This window comes from Dacryopinax primogenitus, assembly GCF_000292625.1.
Source record: "Dacryopinax primogenitus strain DJM-731 SS1 chromosome Unknown DACRYscaffold_5, whole genome shotgun sequence".
Taxonomy (NCBI): domain Eukaryota; kingdom Fungi; phylum Basidiomycota; class Dacrymycetes; order Dacrymycetales; family Dacrymycetaceae; genus Dacryopinax; species Dacryopinax primogenitus.
In genome coordinates this window covers 595,851-622,299 of record NW_024467202.1, presented here as the reverse complement: position 1 = coordinate 622,299, position 26,449 = coordinate 595,851, and the positions used below count along the sequence as shown (strand labels likewise).

At 54.1% G+C, this 26,449-nt stretch overlaps 11 protein-coding genes across 11 annotated transcripts; 4 read left to right on the top strand and 7 right to left on the bottom strand.

Annotated features, from left to right (window-relative positions):
* Positions 1 to 186: 186 nt before the first annotated feature.
* On the top strand, positions 187 to 2,389 carry DACRYDRAFT_21165 (SIR2-domain-containing protein). Its single transcript, XM_040772267.1, has 8 exons — positions 187 to 505; positions 567 to 626; positions 676 to 1,075; positions 1,125 to 1,136; positions 1,191 to 1,263; positions 1,323 to 1,610; positions 1,661 to 1,793; positions 1,841 to 2,389. Exons 1-8 carry the CDS (start codon positions 304 to 306, stop codon positions 2,269 to 2,271), a joined length of 1,599 nt encoding a protein of 532 aa, XP_040630541.1. The 5' UTR covers positions 187 to 303; the 3' UTR covers positions 2,272 to 2,389.
* Positions 2,386 to 2,938, bottom strand: DACRYDRAFT_49501 (uncharacterized protein; the record flags this gene model as incomplete). The annotated part of the gene is made up of 2 exons (XM_040774905.1): positions 2,386 to 2,505; positions 2,555 to 2,938. 2 exons carry the CDS (start codon positions 2,936 to 2,938, stop codon positions 2,386 to 2,388), a joined length of 504 nt encoding a protein of 167 aa, XP_040630540.1.
* Positions 2,939 to 3,806: 868 nt separating this feature from the next.
* DACRYDRAFT_115011 (Pkinase-domain-containing protein) lies at positions 3,807 to 6,070 on the top strand (the record flags this gene model as incomplete). The annotated part of the gene is made up of 7 exons (XM_040769923.1): positions 3,807 to 4,028; positions 4,080 to 4,178; positions 4,235 to 4,367; positions 4,418 to 4,467; positions 4,517 to 4,845; positions 4,897 to 5,127; positions 5,178 to 6,070. Exons 1-7 carry the CDS (start codon positions 3,838 to 3,840, stop codon positions 6,068 to 6,070), a joined length of 1,926 nt encoding a protein of 641 aa, XP_040630539.1. The 5' UTR covers positions 3,807 to 3,837.
* A 329-nt stretch (positions 6,071 to 6,399) lies between these two features.
* On the bottom strand, positions 6,400 to 7,544 carry DACRYDRAFT_77321 (cytosolic Fe-S cluster assembling factor NBP35; the record flags this gene model as incomplete). Its single annotated transcript, XM_040776262.1, has 2 exons — positions 6,400 to 7,408; positions 7,458 to 7,544. 2 exons carry the CDS (start codon positions 7,542 to 7,544, stop codon positions 6,485 to 6,487), a joined length of 1,011 nt encoding a protein of 336 aa, XP_040630538.1. The 3' UTR covers positions 6,400 to 6,484.
* A 598-nt stretch (positions 7,545 to 8,142) lies between these two features.
* Positions 8,143 to 9,247, top strand: DACRYDRAFT_21162 (DnaJ-domain-containing protein; the record flags this gene model as incomplete). Its single annotated transcript, XM_040772266.1, has 2 exons — positions 8,143 to 8,285; positions 8,343 to 9,247. Coding segments are annotated over exons 1-2 (689 nt in total), but the record flags the coding sequence as incomplete, so codon positions are not given.
* A 1,084-nt stretch (positions 9,248 to 10,331) lies between these two features.
* Positions 10,332 to 11,408, bottom strand: DACRYDRAFT_105805 (uncharacterized protein; the record flags this gene model as incomplete). Its single annotated transcript, XM_040768144.1, has 1 exon — positions 10,332 to 11,408. One exon carries the CDS (start codon positions 11,406 to 11,408, stop codon positions 10,332 to 10,334), a length of 1,077 nt encoding a protein of 358 aa, XP_040630536.1.
* A 276-nt stretch (positions 11,409 to 11,684) lies between these two features.
* Positions 11,685 to 12,301, top strand: DACRYDRAFT_21161 (uncharacterized protein). The gene has a single exon (XM_040772265.1). The coding sequence runs from the start codon at positions 11,790 to 11,792 to the stop codon at positions 12,228 to 12,230; it is 441 nt and encodes a 146-aa protein (XP_040630535.1). The 5' UTR covers positions 11,685 to 11,789; the 3' UTR covers positions 12,231 to 12,301.
* Positions 12,302 to 12,794: 493 nt separating this feature from the next.
* On the bottom strand, positions 12,795 to 14,490 carry DACRYDRAFT_21160 (tRNA pseudouridine synthase). Its single transcript, XM_040772264.1, has 5 exons — positions 13,943 to 14,490; positions 13,796 to 13,889; positions 13,559 to 13,743; positions 13,237 to 13,497; positions 12,795 to 13,186 (listed from the first exon to the last, which is right to left on the bottom strand). Exons 1-5 carry the CDS (start codon positions 14,266 to 14,268, stop codon positions 12,979 to 12,981), a joined length of 1,074 nt encoding a protein of 357 aa, XP_040630534.1. The 5' UTR covers positions 14,269 to 14,490; the 3' UTR covers positions 12,795 to 12,978.
* Positions 14,491 to 14,586: 96 nt separating this feature from the next.
* DACRYDRAFT_21159 (RCC1/BLIP-II) lies at positions 14,587 to 16,830 on the bottom strand. Its single transcript, XM_040772263.1, has 4 exons — positions 16,490 to 16,830; positions 16,235 to 16,443; positions 15,565 to 16,178; positions 14,587 to 15,514 (listed from the first exon to the last, which is right to left on the bottom strand). The coding sequence occupies exons 1-4, from the start codon at positions 16,732 to 16,734 to the stop codon at positions 14,678 to 14,680; spliced, it is 1,905 nt and encodes a 634-aa protein (XP_040630533.1). The 5' UTR covers positions 16,735 to 16,830; the 3' UTR covers positions 14,587 to 14,677.
* Positions 16,831 to 19,261: 2,431 nt separating this feature from the next.
* On the bottom strand, positions 19,262 to 21,123 carry DACRYDRAFT_99224 (uncharacterized protein; the record flags this gene model as incomplete). Its single annotated transcript, XM_040777579.1, has 3 exons — positions 19,262 to 19,874; positions 19,930 to 20,000; positions 20,051 to 21,123. The coding sequence occupies 3 exons, from the start codon at positions 21,121 to 21,123 to the stop codon at positions 19,285 to 19,287; spliced, it is 1,734 nt and encodes a 577-aa protein (XP_040630532.1). The 3' UTR covers positions 19,262 to 19,284.
* Positions 21,124 to 22,896: 1,773 nt separating this feature from the next.
* DACRYDRAFT_105800 (actin-like ATPase domain-containing protein) lies at positions 22,897 to 25,943 on the bottom strand (the record flags this gene model as incomplete). Its single annotated transcript, XM_040768143.1, has 13 exons — positions 22,897 to 22,944; positions 23,000 to 23,165; positions 23,223 to 23,926; positions 23,973 to 24,080; positions 24,132 to 24,236; positions 24,286 to 24,439; positions 24,488 to 24,714; positions 24,767 to 24,940; positions 24,992 to 25,192; positions 25,242 to 25,529; positions 25,586 to 25,739; positions 25,789 to 25,827; positions 25,882 to 25,943. The coding sequence occupies 13 exons, from the start codon at positions 25,941 to 25,943 to the stop codon at positions 22,897 to 22,899; spliced, it is 2,430 nt and encodes an 809-aa protein (XP_040630531.1).
* Positions 25,944 to 26,449: the final 506 nt, after the last annotated feature.

Sequence of the window (26,449 nt, the reverse complement as noted above, 5' to 3'; positions counted from 1 at the left end):
ATGGAAACAGGAGGATGTGTATGTGTTTGGCCCGATGGACCGGGCAGTGCCCGCGCCCTCTTGGTGTGTGATATATGCCCTGTGCGGTGTCCTGTCAAGACGGCGACGGGGTTCATCTGTCTCCGTGTATAGCCACAATCATCATCGCGGCAGCGCCCGCACGCACAACAAGGCGAGACCCTAACCCGGCTTGTCCATTCCCATCTCGCCGAACGCGCTCGGGCGGCGCGAACTACAAGGGCACCTCACTCCTTGGCGTTCAATCTCTGCTTATCTACACGCATATCTACTTGTATAAATTAGATGGCATCTCGCGCCGCCAACGGAAACATGCATACCCCGGTCAAGCCTAATGTGTCTATTGACGACATGCCGATGTCAACGGACGTGGGCCCTGGTCCGCAGGTCAAAGTTTCCTACCAGGATTCTTATAGCAATGAACTGGACGATGTTGCACACTCTATCGATGGTAGCGATCATGAATATCAGCAGCTGATGGAAGAAGGTGCTCTACACGGCATGTGAAGAAAAATGCCTGACTCACAACATCCATTTGCTTCTTGCAGCCATGCATGCGTTTACTGAAGAAGAAGTTGAACAAATGATGGGATTCCTGAAAGAACGAGGTACCTCAACAAGTACCGCTTTCCCCTGTATTCTCTGAACATTTCTCAGGTATGATGGCCTTTTTACAAAGATACGTCGGGCAGCTGGATATCCCCCCCTCCAAGCTGCTTCTCGCGTTCGGCGTGCTGCTCGCCCCAGATCTCCGCTCCCAGCTCACAGAAGAACATTACATCGCCCTACTGAAGCAAGCTATCTCACGCACACTCCGTGACCGCGAACGTCTGTCACAGTACGAAACAATTGACGACGCTGTTGCCCTAATCCGAAATTCGAAGCACATCCTTGTATTGACCGGAGCAGGCATCAGCGTGTCGTGCGGAATTCCGGACTTCCGAAGTACACAGGGCATCTATGCTCAGCTAAGAGAGAGCGAGATTGGCCAAACTCTGGCAGATCCACAGCAGATGTTCGACCTCAAGTTCTTTAAGGAGAATCCTAGCGTGTTTTAGTACGTCTTATTGGCGTGCTGTGACCCCATGTGCTGACGCAGCGACCAGTTCTTTTGCTCAGTGGGGCACTTAATTGCACTTACGTAATGCCACTCTGACATTCAATTTTCGCAGTCGTATCTTTCCATCCAATTTCAAGCCCTCGCCATGTCATTACTTCATCAAACTCCTAGAAGACAAAAGCAAGGTGCGGAATCTGATCGCTAACTTCTGGGAAATTCCGAAAAGCTTATCCGTTCCCCCAAGCTGTTACGTAATTATACCCAAAACATCGACACCCTTGAAACCGTCGCAGGAGTGAAGAAAGTCCTCAACTGCCATGGCTCTTTTGCGACTGCGTCTTGCATCACATGCGGAACACAATTTCCAGGAGAGGAAATCAAAGAGGACATCTTTGCGGAGAGGATACCAAAGTGTACAGTATGCATCGGTAAGGGCAGAGAGGCGGGAAAGAAGAAGAGCAAAGGGAAGGGCAAAATGAAGCCGTGGGAAGAGGAGGTGACGGATGAGGATGAATATAAGTCTATTTTAAAGGTACTATCCCATGTCATGAGTGCATGGATGCTAGTTGATCCATTCTCCAGCCGGATATTACGTTCTTTGGAGAGAAGCTAACGTCAAGATTCGACAAAGCGCTCTTCGAAGATCGTGAAGAAGTAGATCTCCTCCTAGTCATCGGTACCTCCCTCACCGTAGCTCCAGTGTCCGAGATTCTTCGTGCGTTCTCTCTTCTCCCGTTACACCAGTATGCTAAAGGTTTCCAGACCACATTCCACATTCCATCCCGCAGATCATCATCAATAAGACTCCAGTCCCGCACGTAAACCCCGACATCGTAATTCTCGGCGAAGCAGACGAGGCAGTGCGCTATCTCTCGTACCGTCTCGGTTGGGAACTTCCCATCCCGCCTTCGTCCGAAGCAGCACACAAGCGTCCAAGGGAAGACGTGCCTGTGCCTCCTGAGCGTGTGGGCCAGACATGGATCTGGACGTTTGGGAGTGCTGATGGTGGAGAGTGGCTTGAAGAGGTGAAGGAGGGGAAGATAAGGCGATATATGCTCGCTTCGAGTGATGATGAGAGCGGGGAGGACGAAGGGGACGAGGAGGTGTCGGGGGATTACCTGAGGCCTCCGAAGGGCAGGGATAGCGAGGAGAGCGATAATAGTCAGGCATCAAAGCGCCGGCGCCTGCAGTAGGCGCATCTAGGCAGATGCGGGTATCATCATGCTGGTTGGAAAATTACATGCAAGAGTGTACAATCTAGAGTATAACAGAGCAACACAATGTCATGAGTAGAACATCGTGTGCGGCTAGCGGCGGAGACGCAGACGGAACGCGTTCTTGCATGCTTTGGAATCTCGAGGCAGGTATTCGTCGTAGAACCCCACGACGAACTCTTCGGCTTTGAACCCGAAGGTGTTATACAGCAGCTAATCCAACACGTGAGTTACAAGGAAGATTAAAAAATGAGTGCTCTACCATAGCAGGATTATCTGCAGATACGTGGAGTGTGATGTCCGTATCCTGATTCTTCATCACAAGCATATGCAGCATATTCGTGCCAATACCCGCAGCGTCCCAGCCGGCCTTCACAGCAAGGTACATCAAGTACCCTTCCCTTGGTCCGCTGAGCAGTGCAGCGCCCACAACGAGCCTCTTGTACGTGGCGACGATGGTGCACTTCTCGGGCTCGTTTTCTGGAAGCGCACAGTCGGAGACGGAGATCCCTGGCCAGAATGTACTGGCGAGCAAGGCGTGCACCTGCGAGAGGTGGACGGGAGAGAGCGGCGCGTAGTCAATGGGCGCGATGGGATGCTCTGGGAATTCTTCTTCCGGGCTGTGGGGAGGGAGATGTCGAGTCATGATCAGAATGAGAAGAATGCAAAGCGCTTACTGTGACAGACAGTAGTGCAGCCAGATATCGTCCATCAGATTCATCCAGGGTGAGCGGCTATCCCAATCCCGGTAGGTGAACTCTTTTGTCAGAGTTGGCTGGCTCCTCATGAGGCGGGAGGCGAAGGAGTTCTCAAAAGGTGTGCTTCGGATATAATGCATTGCTTGCATTGTTGTCAAGTCCGGTTGTGCTCCTTGGGGTGTCCATGCTTGACCAGCACTCGTCGAGCCGCTCGCTGATGGTGACACCTGCTGATTCGCATCTTGATTGCCAGGTATCGTCGGTGGAGCATGGGGATAGCCACCGGTCCAGCCGGGATATGACATGTAGTAATATGGGCATCCAGTACCAGGAGGATAGTAGTAACCCTGCAGTGCCTGCTGATCGTCTTTGTTCACCTTTCTTCTCTTCTTTTTTGGTTGCTAATAATGTGAAATGATAAGGATATATAATCTACGCTTGCTGCGGGAAAGGGACGCACGTTGACGTCCATCTAGTCATCGCCCTGATGGTGAGAAGCAAAAGGGATAACAGAGTCTCAGGGGAATCACATGCCAAGGTTCAAAGACGGCACGCGCATCGCGCCGAGGGGACAGAGACCGTGCTCGCCACCTCCCCAAAAGTTAGGAAGCCGCCCACCAAACCATACATATCGTCACGCCAACAGGAGCATTCCTTTCTTTGACGTCCATATCGTCCCCCTTATCATCCACCACGAGCCAATAAATTTAGCGCATATATCTGCTTAAATTGCACCGCCTGATCGCGTGCTCGCCCTAACTCGGCACTAGTGCAAGGTTAGACCATTAAAGGGGTCACCCTGCCTCGCGTCTTGCATACACCTAGCGCCTGTCTGCTGCCCGACATCATGGACGGCCACAAAGCTCAGCCTTCAAGTCCAACTCTTCCAAGGGAGGATCAAGCAATTGCAGGCAGCACATCCAAGCGTGCAAGTGTCGAGATGGCCAAGAAGGATACGCCACCCGTGCAGACTCCGACGAAGAGCACAACCCCTAGAGATAGAACTGCGACCGCGACGCCGACAAAGTCAATGAGCCCGTGCGTTATTCTGACATGGGTTTACCGTTTCTTTTGATGAATCGATTTCAGTGACTATCATTCGTTTACATGCTCAAGCAAGACGTTTGTCGTCGAGAAGCGCTGGAAGCTTGTTAGAGAGCTCGGACAGGGGGCGTACGGCATTGTCGTGTACGCCAGCCCCCTCTCATCTCTTGACCTTCTTCGTCTGACAACGAGTGTGCCAGGTCAGCACAAGACCAAATTTCGAATGAAACCGTGGCGATCAAGATGGTCACGCGATTGTTTGACAAGCTCATTCTTGCCAAACGAGCTCTGCGGGAAATCACCCTGCTGCGGCATTTCGCGCACCACGAGAATGTCAGTCCTTCTCCTCGCAACGCCGCGGACTCATCATTCATTCGAAATAGATCACTGGGGTGATAGACATGGACGTGATCTCCCAAGATTTCAACGAGATGTACGTGTGTGCCCTAGTATATTCCTAACAGTGACTCAGCTTTTCACAGTTATCTGTTTCTTGAACCCATGGAAGCGGATTTGCATCAAATAATCCGCTCGGGCCAGAAGCTGACCAACGCGCACGTGCAGTACTTCCTCTACCAGATCCTACGAGGAGTCAAGTACATCCACTCGGCCAACGTGGTGCATCGGGATATCAAACCTGGCAACTTGCTTGTTAACGCCGACTGCGAGTTGAAGATCTGCGACTTCGGACTGAGCCGGGGGTTCAATGCACGAGCGGATGAGAACACGACGCAGATGACAGAGTATGTCGCGACACGGTGGTATCGAGCGCCTGAGGTTATGTTGAGCTTCAAGAGATATTCGTTCGGAAGTAAGTCGAGAGTAGAGCGCCCAGATGTCATCATGCTGATGTTAGCAATAGTTGATCTGTGGTCAATCGGTTGCGTCCTGGGTGAACTGGTGATGGGAAAGCCAGTATTTAAGGGAAAGGACTACGTAGACCAACTCAACCTGATCATCAATACGCTCGGTACACCACCTGACGATACCATCAAGAAGATTGGCAGCGACAGGGCAAGAGAATACGTTCGCAACTTGCCTTTCAAACTGCCGCAATCCCTCCCAAAGCTGTTCCCTAGAACAGATAATATGGGTAAGTTTTTGCCACACGGCCAAGCACAAATGATCTGATCCGCGCTTTAGGGAGAGACCTAATTCACCGATTCCTTCGTTTCGACCCCGATGAGCGCATTAGTGTTAACGAAGCGCTCGCCCATCCTTTCCTTGAAACATATCACGATGAAGCTGACGAACCGACATGCCCTCACATCTTCAATAAATGGGAACGAATAGAGACACTAGAATCGATGGACGATTTCCGGCAGGAAATATACAAAGAGGTAGAGGAGTTCAGGAAAGAGGTGCGGATGGTGTATGACGAGCCTGCTCCAGTGGAGCTACTGGTCGCTGCACCCGAATCGCCAGAGCATGAACAGGAAGAGTTACCGGCCGTTGATGGGCTACCAGAAGAAGGCGTGCCGTTTCCGACCCAGACGGACTTTCCACCAGAACCCTCGCCAGTAGCGTACCGCGAACGCCTGCGTGCCGTTTCCGACCTCCCGCCACGTAGCGCCAAAGCCGTCGACCCGTACACCGTGTACGCCCGTCGGTCCTCCATCATCGGCTTCTCGAACCTCTCTCCCGACGCGGCCCGCTCACCTACCGGAGGACGCCCGCCCTTGCGCAGCGCCTCTAGCGCACTTGTGGAGGACATCGCCGAGGAAGTGGAAGGCGGGGAGAAGAGCGCAAGCTACTTCATCCCTGCGCGACACCGGTCCATCTCTGGTTCAGGCGAGTCACTCCGCCCTGCCTTGCTCCGCCAGCTCTCGACAATCTCGATCCACGACATGGCTGGGAACGCACCTGCTCCCCTGCCTGGTGTACCGCTCGCAGCGATGACCCGGGACGTGGCGGACGACTTGAAGCAAAAGGATCATGTAACCCAGGCGGACGCGCCGGCATCCGAGATGCCGCTGGAGTTCAAGACGCGCACGAGGAGCGCCCAGGCACGCGGCCCGTTCCTAGGACCGGGGTGATCCTTTGCCTTCTCGCCTTCTTGCTTAGTCACTGTTGAGCCAAGAGGCAGCAGTTAGTCACGACACGACTCTTCCGTTCTGTTTCCTGCAGTATTTTCCCTCTCACCGCTCGAACACTAGCATACTATCACACAAGCTGTCTTATTACGCAATGTCTGTCCATGACGCCCCCAGCATGGGCTGTCCTTGACCTACCTACATAATATCGCACAAGCACGTCTTCCTCCTACCTTTGTAGACTCGTGGAAGTGATTCAAATGACTATCGGAAATATCGCGCAAACAAAGGGAACGAAACGCACGGTAGACGATACACAACATAATCCCATTGACATCCCCAAACCCGTGCAAATGATAAAAAGTACAAATGCTGATATCCAACGTACAGTAGTACACCAAACAAACCGCCCCGCACTCACTCCTCAAGCTTCTGCTTCAACCGCTCAATAATCCCCAAATAGGCCTCCGTAGCTGGGCTATCCGGGAACTCGTCCAGAAAGCTTACGCCGTAGTCCGCGCTCATGCCTATCCTCGGGTCGAGGGGAACCTTGCCGAGTAACTCCACGCCCATCTCTTTGCACATCTGTGCTGCTCCGCCCGTGGAAGGGAGGAAGATATCACTCTTGCCCTTGCAGGAAGGGCACACGAAGCCAGACATGTTCTCCACGACTCCTAGCACACGCAGGCCGACTTTCCGGCAAAAGTCTAGTTCGCGCCGCACGTCCTGCAGCGACACTTCCTGCGGTGTGGTGAGCACGACCGCACCGTCTATCCCTGCTTCTTTCATATACTGCACCGCGCTCAGGTGCTCGTCACTCGTCCCCGGGGGAGTGTCGACCAGCAGGTAGTCCAACGGGCCCCAAGCGACATCCTTCAGGAACTGGGAGATCAGCCCGCTCTTCTTCGGTCCGCGCCACATGATAGCGCTGTTTTGTTGCGGAAGGAGGAAGCCGATGCTCATCAATGCAAGGTTGGGGAGGACGTAGATCGGTTCCCAGCCTTGGGCCGTAGAGCGCACCGAGCCTTCGTCGGGTGAGACGCCCATGAGTGTGGGTATCGAAGGTCCGCAAATGTCGATGTCCATTACCCCTGCCTGGACTTCCTCACCATCGGCTTTCACGCCAGATGAAAGGGCCCAGGCAAGCTGAGCAGTAAAAGTGCTCTTCCCTACACCGCCTTTCCCGGAGAGGACGAGGATCTTGTGCTTGATCGGTGCGAGGCGCTGGGCGATAAGCGGGAGGTTGGGGTCCGGAGCGCGCGTAGCGCCCGAGGCGCAAATAGCTTGGTTCGCGCACCCGGCGCAGGCGTCCGCTTTCCCTGCTTGCTCGGATTCGGTGCCCTATGAGATCTGCGTGAGTGGGTTAGGGCAAGAGGGAGAGATAGCGTACGGGACAGTGCTCGGGTGCGTTGGCGGGTACACTTGGGGGGTTGAGGCTTGGTAAGGATTGGGGCGGTGTGGACTGGACGGCAATCATCGTGCTGTTGGCTGCAGTGAATTGCTGTTACTTTCAGTTCTTTGTTGCTTTCGTTGACTTTCGTGTTGTCGATAGTGACTGGCCTTATGGTTATAAATACGAAAGCAAGTGGTGGTACAAGAACAACCAGTTGAATGAAAGTGAATGATGAATGATAAATTGCACCACAGTTCAAATGACTCCGCTTTCGGCTCTCGTCGGCGATAAAAACGGGCGCTCTTCTCCTAAACCAATCAGGGGCCGATATTATACCCCTAGTGTATTGTCATTGTTCAACTATATAGGTATGTATAAATTGTTATAACTTCTCCTATCAACCATTTGATATTTATCTCATAGCCCATCAACTGAACTTCCGGCATAGACCGACCCGCTATTCCCGGAGACGCCTAAATTCAGTAAGGAAAAGATCCGGTATTTCCCTTTGAATAGTCGTTACTAGCACATTCTTCAAGGGGAGAAAGAGAGGAAGTGAACAATATTAATCACCTGGCATTGACTACAAGAGTCATATAACACAGCCTGCATAGGTGGTATATTACTGCAACGGAATTGCGGGGATTATTCTCTTACACCGCATCACATACCACTGCGGCGACGACCATCAAATTCCTTATTTCCCCTAACTTGCTTCACATCTTTCACTCTGACCTCTTCAACCTCTTGACAGCATGTCCGCTGCAAAGACATATGCTCTGTACGACGTCCTCGGCGTCTCCCAGACCGCCTCCCATGACGAAAGTGCGTTCCCTACTCACAGTGCTAACCAACTCCTACTAATCTACTAACTTCAAACAGTTCGCAAAGCCTACAAGAGAAAGGCGCTCGCCACACACCCAGACCGCGCCCCCCCAGACCAGAAATCCCAAGCAGAGGAAGCCTTTCGTGCCGTAGCAGCGGCATACGAGATCCTTTCTGACAGCGACAAGCGGCGTGAGTACGACCAGCGAGGGGATCTCCCTTCGCCTACTACTGCGCCGCCTCCTGGCAATCCGTGGACTCAGAGACCAGGATCCCGGTCTTCCTTCCCAAGCGCATCTCATCGCCAGCAACAAGATTTCCCCCAATACTCGTACGACGACGCCCATCTCCCTCCGTTTGGGACGTTCCGCCAGCCGCAACCGTTCTACATGTTCGACGACGACCCCTTTATCCACTCGTTCCCCTTTGGAGACCCGTTCGTCCTCTTTGACCAGATGTTCAACCATACACCACATGCGACGCTCTTCACTGGTCCCTTCGCCCCGCCGCCTTTCTTCCCCCCACGCCCGTTTGGGAGGGGCATCCCCCGTCCCGTACCTCCCCAAGTGCGGGGCGTCAAACCGGGGCAAGGCGAATGGTTCTCAGAAAGTTACTCCTCACGCATCGTCAACGGGCAAGAAGAGAGCACATATACGAGGAGAGACGCTCAGGGTAACGTGTGGGAGATGAGGAGTGACGCGAGAGGTACGAGGTGGCTCGTTAATGGTGCGCCGTCGGCTGGGCCGCCTAAGGAGCTGGAGGGAGCTGGGCAGGGGCCGAGGATGGGCATGGGCATGGGTGGGATGAGCGGGGGGATGGGTGTACCGGGAATCCCTAGCATTGGGGGAGGCGTACCTGGTCTGACGGGACGGAGGGTGCCACCGCCGATCCAAGTACCCATGCCTGGCCAAATGCCCCCTATGCCCCCAATGTCACAAGGAATCCCGCAAAGCCAAATCCCGCCCCCGATCCAGGTCCCCATGCCTACCCAGTGGGACCGTGAGCCGAGGAGCGCACCTGCTTACCCGCCTGCGCCAGAACCGAGGACGGCACCGCCGTTTAGGGCTCCGGAGCCGGAGTGGGGGTGGAGGAGGAAGAATGAGCAGGAGCGGGAGAGGGAGAGGGCAGGGAGGGAAAGAGAAAGGGAAAGAGAGAGGGAACGAGAGAGGGATATGGCCCGGGACAGGGAGCGCACACGTATGGAAGAGACGCACGAGTTCACCGGTCATGGCCATCAACCGTACGACGTTCCTCTCTCCCCGCTCTCCCCTCCCTCTCCTCAAGATCATCATTATCCCTACCCACGGCCGCCCCAAGCCCAGCAACAGCAGGAACGTCATTCCTGGCGAGAACGGTTGAACCCCTTCCATAGGACTCATCGCCCCATTCCAGCGGGACGAGGCACCTACCCCCGGCCGCCAGGGATGGAAGCGTACGACCAGCAGCAACCGTATACCGCCCCCGCGCCAGGACCAGCGCACTTTAGCCAGTACCCGCCCCCTGTTCCTCCAAAGGAACGTTATGCCCGTCCCCGGCCAGAGTCGGCGAGTTTCCCTCCCCCTCCCCCTCCTCCACCACCACCTCCGCACGCCTATCCTCCCCGAATCCGCCCTTTCCCCCCTCCTCTCGCTCACGATTTCGCCGAGGGCGCGGGAATACACCGTTCGTCCTCCTACCCCTCGGTGAACGACGCGTTCCCCCGTCAACCGCCGCCCCCGCCCCCGCCGCCCGTCCCGCCCGTGCCTGGAGACTTCGGCGGATACGAGAACTACGATGCGTATGGGTACGATAATTATGATCGGGTGAGGGAGCAGTATGGGTCTGCGCAGGGAGGGCAGGGGTGGCCGAAGAGCGCACCTGCGCATAAGAGGAGCTTTAACCTGTTTGGGAAACATGAGCGTTAGAGGTTGTTCAATTGACGTGTTACGACCGAACGATTTATTGACACATGAATGTCCTGTATCTATAGAAGTACAACAACAGTGATCGATATCTCTCTTCTGCCATCCCCCTTCTCATACACCTTCACACTCGCCCTGTTGGAGCTCACTGTCCAGCAGCAGAGGGGAACAACCAAGGCCTGACGACTTGCTCGACCCACTCCGTCGGCAACTTCGCCTCCCAAACCGCTTCCTGCATGCCCTTTACCAGCTCCTCCCCCACAGCAGGGTCAGGCAATGCCTCCCGCCTAGAAGTAAGATCAAGATAAAAGAAACACCTAACCACTCCTCTCCCATTCGAGAGCTCAACTTCCTCAGCCCTTCTTCCCCTCCCTCCGGACAAAAACTGCCTATCCAGCGCCCGCTCATCCTCCCTCGTCACGCTACTCACCATCCCCCAGACCGCGCTCCCCCTCTCAGGGCGCACATTCGGCTTCCCGTCCCTCCCCACCACCCACCTATATCCAGGCAGGAGCGCACTGTCTAGCGCCCGAGCACCAGGTGCTGTCTGCCCAAGAACGCACAGGGCCATCTCCGTCCCATAAGCGAAATAACAGCGCGCGGGCTCCTCTTGCGCCGTAGGGATCCCTACTGGAGGAGGAGGTATCCAGCGCCTTATAACGTTCTTCACGTATTCCGGGGGGAGGGGTGTGTCCCGTAGACCGAGGTTGAATTGCTCGATATAGGCGGGAGAAGGAAGTCCGGTTCCAGGAATGGGGTCGACGTATAGTTGACAGAGGAGTTCTTCCCTGCTCGGATGAAGGTGTACTGCCAGCTCGTACTTCTCATACCCAGGTTGTGCGTTCTCTAGCCCTCGCTCCTCTGAGGGGGGGAGGAGCCATACGGCCCCCCAGACGGAATCGGGGGCTGAGAGGACGAGGTTGGCAAGCCCGCGAGGGGAGATGAGGAACTTGAAACCGCGGAGATGGGCGAGGGAGAGGAATTGGGCGTGGGGTGAGAGGGAGAGGATGTGCGAGTGGGAGAGGAGGGCGTAGGTGAATATGTATCGTTGGGTTGGTTGAGATGTGAGGATACGGGAGGGTGGACGTTGTGGTTGAGGTGGTTGAGGTTGAGGTTGTGGTGATACTGTAATTGTTATCCCTTTGGAGGTTGATTTATTTGGAGGTGGAACTGGATATAACGGTACTCTTCTTGAATAACCAGGTGATATATAGCCATTCATTGTTAAAAGTGATGAGAGAGTAAAAGAGGGCGTTCAGGGTCTGATATCAGTGACGTCGTTTCATTACAATATAATGTCCGTGTAGAGTGGAAAGAGTCACTTCATTCCATCTCGATGCCACCACGCAAACAACGCAAACTTTCCCATCCCTCCAACCCACATCAAACAGACACAGACGACACAGACGCCAACGACAACATCAACGCAGCAGCAATACGCAGAGCAGCCCACCTCCTCCCCTACCCACCTACAAACACCCACAGACTACTCGAATCCGGGCCAGTCATCCTCATCTCCACCCTCCCACCCTCCTCCTCCTCCTCCAGCTCCAGCTCTTCCCCCTCACACCCCCGAGCAAACCTCATGACCTGCGGCTTCCACATGGCCCTCCAACACGACCCTCCCCTAATCGCGCTCTCCCTTGGAGAATGGGATCATTCCTTCTCCGCCCTGAAACAGACGGGGGAATGCGTCGTTTCCGTCCCCGGGGTGGACCTCGCCCAACAAGTAGTGGATATCGGGAACTGCTCTGGTGCACAGGTGGATAAGTGGTCCAAGTTCGGTCTTACTCCTCTGCCTGCCGAGGTGGTCAGCCCTCCTCTCGTAGGAGAGGCACTGGCGAACATCGAGTGCCGAGTCAAGGACAGGACTTTGGTGCGCAAGTACAGCCTCTGGGTGCTGGAGCCTGTCCGGGCGTGGATCAATGACCAGAGGGAGGAGAAGAGGACGTTTCATCATCTGGGGGATGGGAGGTTTGTGGTCGATGGGGAGAGACTGGATATGAGGGAACGGATGACGATGTGGAAATATCTTCAGGATTAGCGCGTGGGGGACGACGGGGGAGAAATACAACAACCTATGCAAACCGTGTATGATGCCGATGCGAATCTAATTGATAACCAGAGCAGATCAGCCCTCCATCTCCTCCCCATTCCCCAGTCGTGCATCCTCTGCATCCTCATCCTCCTCCTCAGCATCCACATCCACATCCATCGCCCCCTCCGCCCCAGCAACCTCCTCCGCCTTGCGCAACCTCCGTTCCACATCATACCTCATCCCATTCACTCTCCCCTTGCCCAGTATCACACTCTCCACAGGAATCATCCCTTTCCTATTGAGGAAGCCCAGTTCGTACCCGGGGTAGGAGTCCACCGCCTGCAGCCAGAGGTCGAACCTTGTCCATCCCCCACTGCTTCAGCAAACTCCCGCAGCACCCACGCAGGAAAGAACTCACGTAGCCGTCTCCTTCTCCCTCTCCCTCAGCCGCTCATATATCATCACCCTCTTAAACTCCTCCATCAACGGCGTATACTCCTCCCAGTCGATCCCATCTCTATAATCCTGCATAACCACCTCCTTCCCCGCCTCGCGCCTCTTATCCAGCTGCTGATTCCGCTCCCGCATATGCGCGTTATACGCCCCAAACTGCGGAGACTCGAGTAGCAGCCCAAGGGCAGGCGCTTTGGGGATGGCGATACGTGTCGGGCCGAAGGATTCGAGGATTAGTGAGGGCGGACAGTGGCCGCGAGAGACGAGGATGGCCATGCTTATCATTTTGCGCTGTGTGTGGTCAGCTGGCCGGGACGGAGAACGGGGGCGTTTGGGAGGGTTGGGGAGAACGCACAATTTGGTGCAGCATAAAGCTCTGACCGTGGAACTTTACGCTGATCCATTCCATGTCCCCCACCACCTGCGGATCTCGCACTTCCAGGCTCATCATATACCGCTTGACGGTCTTCTCCTTAAACTCCTTTCCGACGGTATAGTTCCAGAAATTACTGCCAAGGATAATGAGAGCAATGTTTGTCGTTCGAGCAGGCACACATACTGCGTCCCTTCGAAAACCTTGATCAGCTCTCCAAGCCGGGTCATCTCCTCCAGCCCGACTCTCCACGCCCTCTTCCGCTGTAGCTCGTCCCCCTCCTCCGTAGCCCAGAACGGGTGTGCCTCTCCAGGCTCGACTTGCGCAAACGTCTCGTCCGAGAGGGCCCTGTCTGACCGGACCTGGGCTGCCATCTTCGTGCCCGGTTTTGGCGGGAGGAGCATATACGACGGGAAGAGGTACTCGTACACTCTGCTATCGCACGACCTGCCCATCGCATCAAACGCATCAGCACCCTTCACTCTGAAGGTCATGAATGATAACGCACGTCCTGGCCATGAAGTTATTGGCGGTGCGGACGATCCCCCATAGCCTGACCTCGGGCGGCAAGTGCACGTTCACAGCACGCATGACGTCCGCCACACCCTCCGGCTCACGGATGATCTTCATGCTCACCAGGTTGCCTGCGGCGTGCACACCCGTATCCGTCCTCGCTGCGCGGGAAAGAGCGACCTGGGCCTTGTTGGTTGGGGTTATCGGTTTGCGGAGGGGGGAGGGGACGTGCCTTTGTTGGATCGTCTGCGTTGTCTGCGCTGACGCAGCCCGCTTTTACCAGAGCGTCGAATAAGATGCCCTCGATCGTCCTATGTGGAGGATTACTGTCCTCGCTCAGAACCAGTGGTCATTCCCGTCAGATAAAAGAGCAACGCACTACTGCATCCCATGACATCCAGTACCACAGAAACCGATCAACAGAGCCACCTTCCGCTTAGGCAGTCGTTTCCCTTCCTCTCCCTCTTCCTCTTCCTTAGACTCACGAGGCTCCCGGGGTGCCCAGTGGTTCCTGCCTCGTTTCTCAGCGTATGCCCGCTGCTGAGCCTTGATTCGCTGTGATTTTGCTTGCTTCGCTTTGGACTTGTGGTCTGCTTCCTTGGAGGATGAAGGTTGGGAAGTGGCAAGCAGGTCGGTAGAGACACTATTCCCCTCTTCAGAAAGGGCTGCTGATCCAGAGGCTTCAGAACCAGAATCCAGCCGCATCTTCTTCGCAGCTGGCTCTTCAGTATCTTGTACATCCATATCCCTCTTCAGCCCCTCAGCTTGCATCTCGCGAAGGTCTCGCCGTTTGAAGGTCCAGGCGCGAGCAAATGATGTGCGGATTACACAGTGCTTATATGGTGGTAATATATACCGCGGACGATAGGCGGATTGCGCGAAGATGCGCACCAGAGAGATAGCCAACTTGGAGTGGAGTATTTGCCGATGTCAACAGCAGAGTGCACACATTTAGCGGACCCTCAAGGACACCTGAAAATGGTTGGGCGCCTGCGCGTGTGTGTCGACGTCCATATTGTCTTATTGCATATTCAGTCTGCACTACAATCAACAAAGGCATAGTTTACAATCAGTTCTACATCATTGCATTGTCGGTATACCGCCGCATCTTCATTCAATTTCCCCTCGGATGCGAGCCCCTCAGCATCCCTCGCGCCGCATACCCAAACCTGACCCCATACAATCCCATAGCACGCGTCAAGTCTGGCTCTTGGGGCTCGAACCTCCCATCAGCCGTATGCTGGCCCACCGGCGAACCAGTATAAGGCAGTCCACCCCGCACGAGCGAACCGGCGGGGGCACCAGAACGAGTGAAACTCCCGGGGATTGAAGGATCTTCTGGGTCATGTTCAAGGGGAGGCTCGCCGCCGTGGGGTATGGATGAATGAACGGCATCACGCGGCGGTTCGGCTCTCTTTTCTTCTAAGTCCAGTACTAAAGCCCCAACATGCCACCCAGCCGCGACAACAGAGAAGCAGAAGGTGGGGCTGGCATCTTCTTGCCCGTGATGGAAGCTCACTTTCGTGGGCTCCTCCACGTCTGGCGGAGGTCCATGAACACGCTGTGCCAAGTCTCGATCGCGAAACGTACGGAATCCTCCAGGTGTTCCAGGATCGAGAGTATATGGATCTCCTAGACCCAGTGCACCTTGAGAGAATGAGCCCCAGGTGAGGAGCTCACCCTGCGCCGTGAGAGCAGCACGATGGTAATCGCCCAGAACGACGGAGATGACATCTCGATGCTGCAGCGCCGGAATCACGGTAGGGGATATGTCAGGCTGAGTGCTTTGGTTTCCCATGAGTACGATAGAAGTAGATCCAGTCGAGTAGGCCACAAAGGTATTGAATTGAGCTGAGACGTGAGTGATGCGCATGTCCTCGGCTACAGCGACAGCACCAGATTGAAATGCGGGCAGCATCGCAACTCGTTTTGCCTCGCTGAACAGGGGCAGCTGAAAACCATCAGTATGGCATCTCTGTCACGGCTCTTAGAATGACGCACATATTCCCATCGCCTTCCATGTCTGAAGCTCTGCCTTAGCATATCGAATCCATCGGCGGCATCACCTCCGCCTAAGTCGATCTTCAGCACTTGGTTCGCATTTGTCAAAGCGACCACGAAGTCTCTCCCACATGCGATCTGGACGATCTTGAGTGGTTCGGTTGCTGCTGCACCCCTGGGATCCTGAATCGATCCCAACGTCGGCAGCTCCAAAGGATCTGCACGGAGCTCCCAGGCCTCGGCAGTGATCAAACCCTCTCGGTGGCTCGCTGTTTCTCCCGGTGGTCCATGCGCGGCGTCATATTCTTCGGCTATGCGAGAAAACTCACCGCTTCTGGGCCACCACACGTGCACTTCTCCATCCTCTGTTAGTGCTGCGCTGAAGGCCCAGCCGCATGAGATCTGAATCACTCTCGAAAGCTGTGACGAAATGACTCGATATGGCCGGCCCCAGGAACGAATTGTCCAGACGTTGCCCCGTGAATCAAGGGCCGATGCGTGATTGCGACCACTGGAAATGCTGCGGAACTTGATGTCGTCCGCAAAGACGAGACGGTGGGGTACAACGGCGCGTCGCCCAGGGTGTGAGAAGGGATCACCCTGAAACGCGGCGACTATACAGAGAAAATGTGAGCATATCTGGGACCGAATCACATATAACATCATCCACCTTCTGCATTCAGCTGTCCCCAGACCCACAACGTTCCAGTCGAGTCCAGCGCATGGAACGACCATCCACCCGCGCTAAGCTGCACAATGCGTATCCCCTTCCGAGCGAACAACTCCAGCTCTGTAGGCCGAGGCACACCACCGCACGCGCGCACCACGCTCTTATAAAGCTCTTCAGACGAGAGTCCCAAACGACCGTTGTCGACGGATCTAAGTTGTATGTCAGGATGAGATCCTCAGGAAGACATGCACTTACCCCCAGACATAGACCTTAGGCTGCTTCATTCCTTTGTACAGAGTTTTGTACCCGCTTGTCCGCGCATCCATCACCTTTGAATAGTTGAAGTCCTCGATTAACTTGCGCTTCCATAGTATGTCATCATTGCATAGCGCGTGGAAGAATCGATTTGTTGCGCCAAGATGGGCAAGGTCGGCGAGCGGAAGGAAGGTTATCAGCTGATCTAGCAGCACCTCAACGGGGAGGTTGGCGAGGGACGTCATTGACGTGATAGGGATACAAACTTGCAAGTTGGTTTTCAAATACAATATTTCAGTACAGTCACTGAGAGGTCAATAATCACAGCAGTTGTGTGGTCGTCAATATGTACGAGCTCAGAGGCGATGTCATCAGGGTCTTGCACATGACTGACGTCAAATACGCCCGTGACACGCGGTAAGAAGCTCGAGCTGCACTGAAAAATGTGGTTGTGCATTTACCAGTACTCTCACTCTGTCTTTTCTCTCTTGTTAGTCTATGCAAATACGACACATCTTTTTTGATATCGGCAAACTTTGGGATCTTGATTGCTTTTGTTCTTCGTACTAAGCCCCCAGAGTGATCACACTCCTCATCTGTCAATGCCATCAGGGAGATTGTGTCAGCACGGATTCAAGTGTGGGACTATCGACAACAACACGCAAAGGGGGCGGAAAATGGATTGACGCATGAAATGATGTTTCTGAGATCCACCTCGATCCATCTGTTCCTCTTTCCCGGCAGAGGCAATCACCAGTTGTGTGGTGTAGTGACAATAAGGGATTTCTTCCTTCCAGTCATGGATCACTACAAGAACACGGTACGAGTTTTCCAGAAAATTTCAAGAAGATATGAATTTGTTTCTTGCCAGCTGTTCTGGAAATCGTTAAGCGTGACAGGTCCGCATTTGGGAGGATCTTATCGCCCGGCCGAGCAGTGCCCTATATCGGCAAAATGCCACATCCTGATCCTCTCTGGGATGCCGGATTCAGAGCCGATGTTCCCGCTAGTAATGGAGACCCATATGATAGGTGTGTGAATCCATGGTTATGGGGGCTTGCTTTGAAGCATGACCATAAAAGTACCAGGAGTCAGCTGTTTGCCACCGTTCACGAGTCTGGACACAACAGATCAGAATCTGACAATCAGCCATCCATTCCCGGGAAAGGGTCTTTTTGATTGTTGTTGGGGTTTCTGGACTTGCACCGCCGATTGGAAGGTATGTTCCTCAAATGTACCGATATTCTTGACTGTTGTTCGTTCGAGGACGAAAAGAAGCTCTGAAAAGCGCGTGCAACATTTCGGAGATGGCCCTTCATATTCTTGTAAGTCGCTTTCCGATGTTATCAAGATGGTCTGAGCTTGATTTAGCCTTGCGAGTTAGCGCCGGAAGTTATAATAACCCCAGAATGTGGACCACCGCCTGCTACATCAAGGAAAGTTACCAAAATTCTGTTGGGTCTGATCACTGAGAACGAGAATCACAGGGAATGGGCTTGCCGACTTTCTGCTAGCACTTGCGGGATCTTCGACAACCGCGCTTGTTCTTCTGACCTTTGTTTCTCCTCAATGCGAATCACCAGGTTAGTAACCATAAACCGAATGCCTCGGAACCTGGACCAGACCCACAACCACCTTTTCTCCGGAACCCCTGCTAGCTGTTCTTGCGGATCCTTGATGCTGGTAGAACGCGATAGTATCAGAGATCGCCGCATGCTCAAGAAAGAAGAGTAGACTAGTGGCCAATCACTCCGAAGTAGTCGATTGGTTCGTCTACTATAGTTTCCAGAATTCAATGGGCATGCAAACGCCGATGGACATGTCCGACTCGGCGGTATCTTCCGCGGCGCCCGGCTGTCCCGTCGCCCAGACCGTTTTGGCCATGGTCCGCATTAGTGAGCACGCACACTATTGGCTCAAATAGAGACTCATTTCGGCATATCACCATTCCTCAGCTCAGAGAGTCGGTTCACACGTCATTCTGGCGTGTTGGATGCGATTCCGATGCCGGCAATTTCAAGTTGTCTGAAGCCGTGAAGCCATGTTTTCTAACCATTGGCAATTCCTGCTATTCATTGACTCATTCCCGGGTGATTGTTGGACTAATAGCCACAGTCTTGCAGTAGCTCCACCGGTGGTGATACGGCCCGGACAAAGAGCGAAGCCAGAAGGCCACGCTTAGGTACGCTAACCACATAAGCATGTGGAGTCCAATAACGGGACTACAGTAAAGAAAGCAGCCCTCCCTGGGCCTGCTTCTGATTCTGAGTGTCGGCATTGTCTGCTCTCTAACACCGAGACGATAACTGCCACGCAGACCCGCCTTCCAAGAGCGATTGCTCCCGAATTATGGTGGTCAACTTTAGCGTTTCGCGCTAGACCCTACAAGGCTATAGGTTGGTCATAGGGGAACAAGCTGGAAAATTTTCTCCCAGAGGTGGACGTGGGCTCATTTCTGGAGTGGGGAACATCGACCCTTTCATTGACCTACTTTTGATAAATACTCTGGGCACCTAGTGTAAGGTATTCAATAACCTAGAGCAATAGATCGGGATCTTGGCAAGTCACACAAACTTCAACGTAATACACAGAAGGAGCGCGTTCTACGTGTACATAGCGGTTTTGAGCGCCAAAGAACAACGCACATAATAAGACAATTAGTCCGTTTGAGAAGACGCAGTCAGCCTATCATACCTGAGAACAGGAGAGACGTGGGGATTCGTGAGCCATAACTTTGATGACACGGACAAGGAGATTTCTTTGGATCTCTGGTTTATTTCGATCTTGATGAGTATTTACTGACGGGAAGAATCACGGGGATATGGCGGGTATGTCCCACTGGTGCCCTGCCGCGAAGGGTAGTCTAACATGCTTTGGGGACCGCGTGGACTCCCTGCGGGAGCGAATCCGGACGGCGTCTGCGGCACGCGGATAGGCTGGCCAAAGTACTGGTTCGGATCCTGCACAGGGGACTCCATGTACGGGGAGACCATTGATGGCCTATCCGCTGGGGTCCACGGCGCGGAGGGGCCGCGCGTTGAGTAGGGAGAGAGGCTGGCAGAAGGTAGTGATGGCGGGAAGGGGTACCCTTGGGGGTCCATACTGGGGCCAGGCACGCGGGGATGAGCCAGCTGAGGCATTGGGGGCAGCCCGAGGCCGGGGGCATGTTGCTGGCGGTGAGCCATGAAGCCTTGAGACGCATAGTCCTCTCCGGTGGGGCGGCGCACAGGCTGTGCGGAACGCATTCCAGAAGGACCGGTCATCCCAGCCCCCGAGGCACGCTGGCGCTGGTCCTCGGCAGCCTGAGCAGCAACGGCGGCGGCCTGTGCCTCCTGTGCCTCGTGGGCTTTCCTGCGTTTCCAAGCATTACGTATCTCCCTGAACTCTGTACAGGTCATTAGTCAGGTGAATCTTCTCTAAGAGTTGACCCGAAGACTCACCCTCAGGTCGGCGCTTCTCCCCATGGCTTGCATTCCTGACGTGGGCGTTGAGATGATTGAGTGTTCCATAGCTGTATGACCAAATAAGTATCACATTAAAGGGAATGGGGGATTACTGTACCTCTTTTGGCACCCATCGAAGCCGCAGATGTAGATACGCTCAATCTCATCAGCCTTGCGCCTGGGGCGCTTCCGGATATGTGCTACAGGAGGCAGGAATGAAACATTAGGATCATGTGCTCTGGAAGGAGAGCGGTGCCTGCTGAGGCCGGAAGATGACCCAGAGTAGATGGGGGAATCTGAGCCCGAGGAGTGGGGTGATGGGGAGGGGTCGTTGGCGGAGTCGCCTGATGGGGTGCTGTTGGGGCCGTGCGGGAAAGTGAAGTGCAAACCGGGCGCCATTTGGCTTGTTCTGTTCGAGTACGGCGATGGACCGCTGCTGCCGCTGAGCGATCCATACGGCACGGGGTCGTAGGTGCCGGGGCCGGAATCGAAGGATGGCTGAAAGTCACACAATGAGAGTTGACCCCAAGATGGAGAGAGCAGTTCGGGCGGACTAACAGGATACAATGCGCCAGAAGGGGAGTAGTACTGTGCCTCACGCGAAGACTGTGATGTGGAGCTGCCACGGTAGGTCGATGGTGAACTCGTTGTGTTGGAGAATGGGTGAGAAGGACGAGGGGGTGCTGCGGCGCTGGCAGGATGGTAGAGCGCCGGATTCGTGCCCTCTTCAATGTTTTGGGCAGGGCGATATCCATAGGGGGCCGGATATGGACTAGCGCCATTGGCACGTCCACTAGGGTGCAGAAGTTGAAACTCCGCTGGAGCGCTAGAGCGCGTCGCGTTGTCAAGGCCCGTTCGGGGTGCGCTTGACGCGTACGACAGCGCGGACGAGTTGGATGAGCCAGGTGTCAGGCGGGAGGGCGGGGTACCCCCGCTCGAGGTCGTGCCCGTGTATGCGGAGAGCGGCGACAGAGGGATGCTGCCGTTGCCTCCGCGAGACGATCCAGTGCTTCCCCCCCCAGTTTGTTCCGGTTGTTGTTGTTGTTGACCAGATGATGAGGGCCAAGCCATGTACAAAGCAAAGACAGAGGGGTCAAAAGGATCTGAGGAGAGGCAGAGCTGAGAAACAGATGATGATGAGGCGTCGTCGGTTGAGAGTATAAAGGGAGATGGCTCGCAGATGAGCGCCATAGAGAAGGCGGGAATAATAGGCGTTAAGGGAATTGCGCGGGACAATGCGCGCGTAAGCGTGTGTTGTAATGTTTAGTGGATGGGGGCGGGGCGAAGAGAAAGCGAGAAATGTTCTGGTGCGTGCCTTAAGACTAGTTGGAGGGAACAGCCTACGCTAAGCCAAGTCCGGAGGTTGCGCCTCGGTGCATTACCGGTTGTACGAATGATATGCAACATGTTCGGCTGTCGGCTGTCTGTAGGTAAGACGGAGGGGATGGTGGACCGGAGAATGCTGTGAGGGGGAGAGGAAGAGTAAAAAAAAGTTGCAGAAGGGATGACCCAAGCAGGTGTGAGGTATGTTGCGGTGCAGGAGAGAGGGCGATGTAAGGGATAAGGGCCCTATACCCAGTTCACCGGACTGTCGGGTTTGCAATTCGCCAAAAGTGGATCATAGAGCCGAATAAGGAATCAGCGTCGACTTTGCGGTGCTTTTTCGCTGTCGGACACAGCCTCGGCCCGAGTGGCGATCCTACCGGCGGGCACAGAAGCACCGGTGTGCCTTGTCCTTCCCACATCTCGTCATCAATATCCACAAACTCTCTTTTATGCTTCCGTTAAGACACATCACACAGCCTCCTGGACAATCAATTGCTCCCGCTTCCCGCCCCTTCCCGGCCTTCATCCGCAAATCCGAGCACATCCTCAACCTACACCTCCTCAACAAGCTCCCTTCATCATTGTACATATCCTCGTTTCATATCAGTTCTCATCTATCTGACTCGGCGATTCATCACTCTGACCCAGTGGCAATACTGTGTCATAAGGCACATACAGTGCATCTCCGCCCTGATTGTCTAGTTGGTCAGGCTGCGTCACATACCACAACACGCTCGATTCGCAGTCGGATTCCAAACTCTGTCCACTTCAGCCACCTCACAGAAAAAATTCCAGTCCATCCCCGCCGAAACCAGGAATGTAAATGACTCGGCTTCCTCCTGCGTGGAACAAAAGACAATGAACATGATACTGAGACGTGCAGACATATGCATATGCAGCTCTGTACTCTGTTATTCACGCCGAGGAGCCGCCACAGACAATTCAGCAGTTGAGTTACAAGCAAACGCACCCCGGTGTCCGAAGTGAAAATTTTCCCCGAAACCACCCTCTTGTCCTGGTTGCGACGGGTGGGTGAGCTATCATACGATGTCTAATCTGGTCGGATGAACCCTGGTCCCCTCCTCTATCCTTTGGACCCCTACTGGCACTGGATGCCTTAGAAAGTTAAAATTTTCACCACCTTGTACCCTTTCTTTGGCAGGGGCCAAGCAGGCGACAGAGCGCCCTCCAAGGCACTCTCAGGGTAGTCCATACGTCATGGGGCGGATTGTGCGCCCTCTAACGCACAGCCAAGGTCCCTCTCAATACCACGTCAGCGGCGCATTCCGGATTCGAAGGAACGGTTAACAGGCGGGTAATCTGCAAGATCTACGGGCTGGACAATTCTCCCCCGCATGCACCGCTCTTCTTGTCTGCTGCGCACGCGTGCTCGGCTCCGGCTTCCCGAATGAGCCGGTCGGCGTGTTCAAGTGCCGGTGGGCGCCCCGTGCTCTCATGCATGTGTTCGGGATCCCCCGCACTCACACGGCGAACCAGCCATTCTTATGTCATCTACTGATCCCGCCCTCACTGCCCCTGATGACGCCGGTGCACAGGCTGGAATCCTGGAATCTAGCCGAGGGGATCGCACAACATTCCGAATAAGAAAGAAGACAAAGAAGTACATAACATGACAATTCATATGAACAACGTCCTCTCCTTGAAAGCCCTGGTACCGAGCAACTCCTAGAAATCAGGCTTCGGTCAGCCACCTTGCCCGGATTTGCACAACAAGACATACCCATTCATCATTCTTGATCCATAGGTCAGAAGCGGTCTCTAGCCTTGAAAACAGTGCTGCGCCCTTCCACACGACGATTCGCGGATCCATGTCTTTCGGCGTTATTACCTGCGGCTTGACCCGGTCGTCTGACCCAGGAAGATAACGGGACACGAGGTGTGCCAACCTACAGAATCGCTTAGCAACCGAAGTACACGCGTAAAGACAGTAGCGCCCAACTTACCTCGACTCCAACTGCGGAATAATACTTTGAGTAAGAGCCACCCCGCCTACGAGTAAGACGGATTGCAAGAATTTTCTTGACTTCTCAACGTGCGATGCAGCCCGCGTGCTATTGAAGATGGCGATATCGAGCGGGATCTTGCTCGCTTCAAATGCTATATCGTAAAACGGCGGAGGACTTCGCACAAATGGCGTGAGCGTGGGTGGCGGACCAGGAGTATCAGGCCGTGTGCCATTCGCCATGTGCCCAGATGGCGCAGGCGACTGCTGATGGTTGACCACAGTTGGTGAAGTCATGGATGGAATCTTGATCGTAGCGTTCAAGCCCGGAGGATGTCGCTCTTCGCTCGGAGAGTTGGCTGTATGCGTGCCATTCGTTGTAGGGGCTACATCACCTGCTGCGACTAACACAGGAGGCCGCCAGACGACATTATTGGTCGGCTGAGTCGGTGTCGGGTTTCCCCGAGGTGTACCACTTCCTGGCGTCTGTGGGTTAGGCGTCTGCTGGCGCGAGAACTGCGACGAGGATCTGATTTCGCCGTTCGCAGGCGGTGTCTGTGCTTCAACCATTATTCGACTGTTGTTCCAAGCTTCCAAGGCAGCCTGGTGTCGAGCTAAGTGTTCTCGTTGCTTTTCGTCCTCTTGTCGCTCGTGCGCGATAGTTTGATTAGTTATATGCGCCGTAGATCCAACCATGGCCTGAGTCTACAGATTCCTTTAGATAACCCCGCGAAGCACCCAAGGGGCTTACTGGTCCAGTAGGAGGAAGATCTCCGAATGCGTCAACCTCGGGATCATAGAGGTTTGCTGTCTTCCATATCGACTCGTCCCATTCAAGTCCTCGGGGCTCAAAGAGAAGCTGCGAACGCGATCAAGATCAGACCCGAAGGGCAGTGCAGTATGTTCTCACCATCGGCGGAACCATGACCTCATCGTACAACCAGAATTTGTATTTTTGAGGTGTTTCGTTGGGAAGACGTATGACAATGTCCCAAGAGTTTGTTATCAAAGATCTCTGCAAACAATGAGCTTTCCTTCATTCTGGAGGACAGCCTTGAACATACATCAGCAAGCGTGCAATGCTCGGTTTTGATTTCCTCCAGAATCTTCCATCCCCAAGGTAAACCAGGGTCCAATTTAACGAATGGGAAATGACAGCGCTCCAACATCGTATTGAGGATCAGAGAGATATCATCTCCACCATAATTCAGCACCATTCTAATCTCGTCAGATCATTGTTGAGGTTTCCCACAGCATATCACCTACCGGGTTTCCGTCATGATAGAACCGTCCTCGACGCATGCTATACTGATCTTCTTGGCGCCCATGTCCACCACACATGCGTTGCCTAGACCAGAACCATATGCAGCACAGGCAGATTCTTGCTGTACACATACCGCCTGGAACCCCATGTTGTGCAATAGAATATTCACCGAATCTCTGAGGTAATGCCATTCGTACCAATCAGGGATAACCAGCATCACAGAGTAGTGCTATGCAGAGTGAGGCGGTGAAGCTATGATGATGATGGAATCACATGCTCACCTTGTACGAGCGTTGATGGATGTTCAGCGCCTCCTTGATCGCCTCCTCCCACAATGTCTCTACATCGTTCAACAACATAGCCGGGTCTTTGTAGTTCTTCATATCGAACATGACACCACAAAATGGCCAATGTAGCTCATAACCGGCAGCTGCCGGATCCGGAAGGTCAAGCGCCTAAAGAGAAGATATCAAGTCACGTGCACACGCCTCGACTGCATGGCGCACCCTCTGGCCCACGATGAAGTGCTCATCTGGGTTTGGCACCGTCCAGTTCGGCCTGTGGCTTTCGTAGTTCTCTTCGACTGGTTTTGCACGGGAATGAGAGTTAGACTTGAACACATTAACATGTGCATTCGGATACCACTGCAGTTTTAATTGATCGAATCGCTGCCTCATCATTTTCCGCAGCGCAGGCACACTGTTCGCCTACAGCGGGCTCAGCTTACAGGCTGCCACGGGGATATGAAACTCATACCCGTTTTTGGTCTTCCTGCATGATGATGTTCGAATCAAATGGATTCGTAACATCCACAGTCTCGTCAATTAGTCCGTCTGCCTTGAGCGCCTTGGACTTCTCGATGCGTCTATTCCTCTCGTATTCATGCGACAGAGGCGTTCCGTTGGGGTGCCGCTGTTCTGCCGCATGCTCGGATTTCCGCGCAACCACACTGGGTATAGTCGCCGGCGTCAAACTCGACGCGAGTCCAACGCGGGTGTAGCGCGTGCCGGGATGTATGACAATGATATTCGACCCTCGCGGTCCCTATAAAGACACTTTCTCAGGAGGGCGTTAACAATGTACAAGAATATGAAACGGACCTGAGGGGGTGGTGTGCTTTCTCGAACGTCTTCTTCTTCTTCTTCTTCTTCCCTCTTCCGCTTTCCTATCCTGCCGTTATCCGTACGCGTGAAGATGGACTGTTGATCGGTCTTGACATAGGTTGAAGTTGCGAACTTGGCGGTGAATGGCATGCTAAGATTACAATAAGTAAAATCATTGTATCAAGATGAAAAGGACATACACCAAAGGGACACTGAACGACGTGAATTTGAGGGGTATCCTGGACCGTTTCTCTCAGCGTCCAAACTTACCAACACTCAATGACAGTGCTTACTGATTATCGATTTCTTGGCCATAACCCAAGCCGGATTTGTAGCTGGGTATACCCCTCGGCATCTTGTTCCCAACACGACGAAGATGCTGCAGACTGGGAGTGAGTCTGACTGGTGGTTCGCTGCAGAAGTGACAATGACCAGAAAATGTGGTCAGTCGACGTTGAACGCGGCAGAGTAGGGAGAAGGTCCCTAAAGGACTTTATTCACATGCGCTGTCTGGGCCCCTTTGTTGACTCTGGCCCGATTGCTAAGCCCGATGGAAGTCCCGAAGCGCTCCCCTGTCGAGGCAGAAATCGTCCTGCTCCTCCGTCCTGCATTTGCCAAATAGTTTCGGGTTCAGCAGAGAACGTGGTGGAAGCTCTGCTCAGCAAAGGAGAAGCATGGATTGCCACGTATCTCTTGCCGCCAACAAGCACCGTCTACTTGACGACCTGCCGGTCACAGCCCCATGGCAGTTTCCGGACCTTGGTAATTCTGACCGGTTCATCATCATGCCTACCACATTTAGTTGTCTACCCGTCCAAAAGGGCGATGGAGCCTAATATTGACTCTCTTCATCGCCCATCA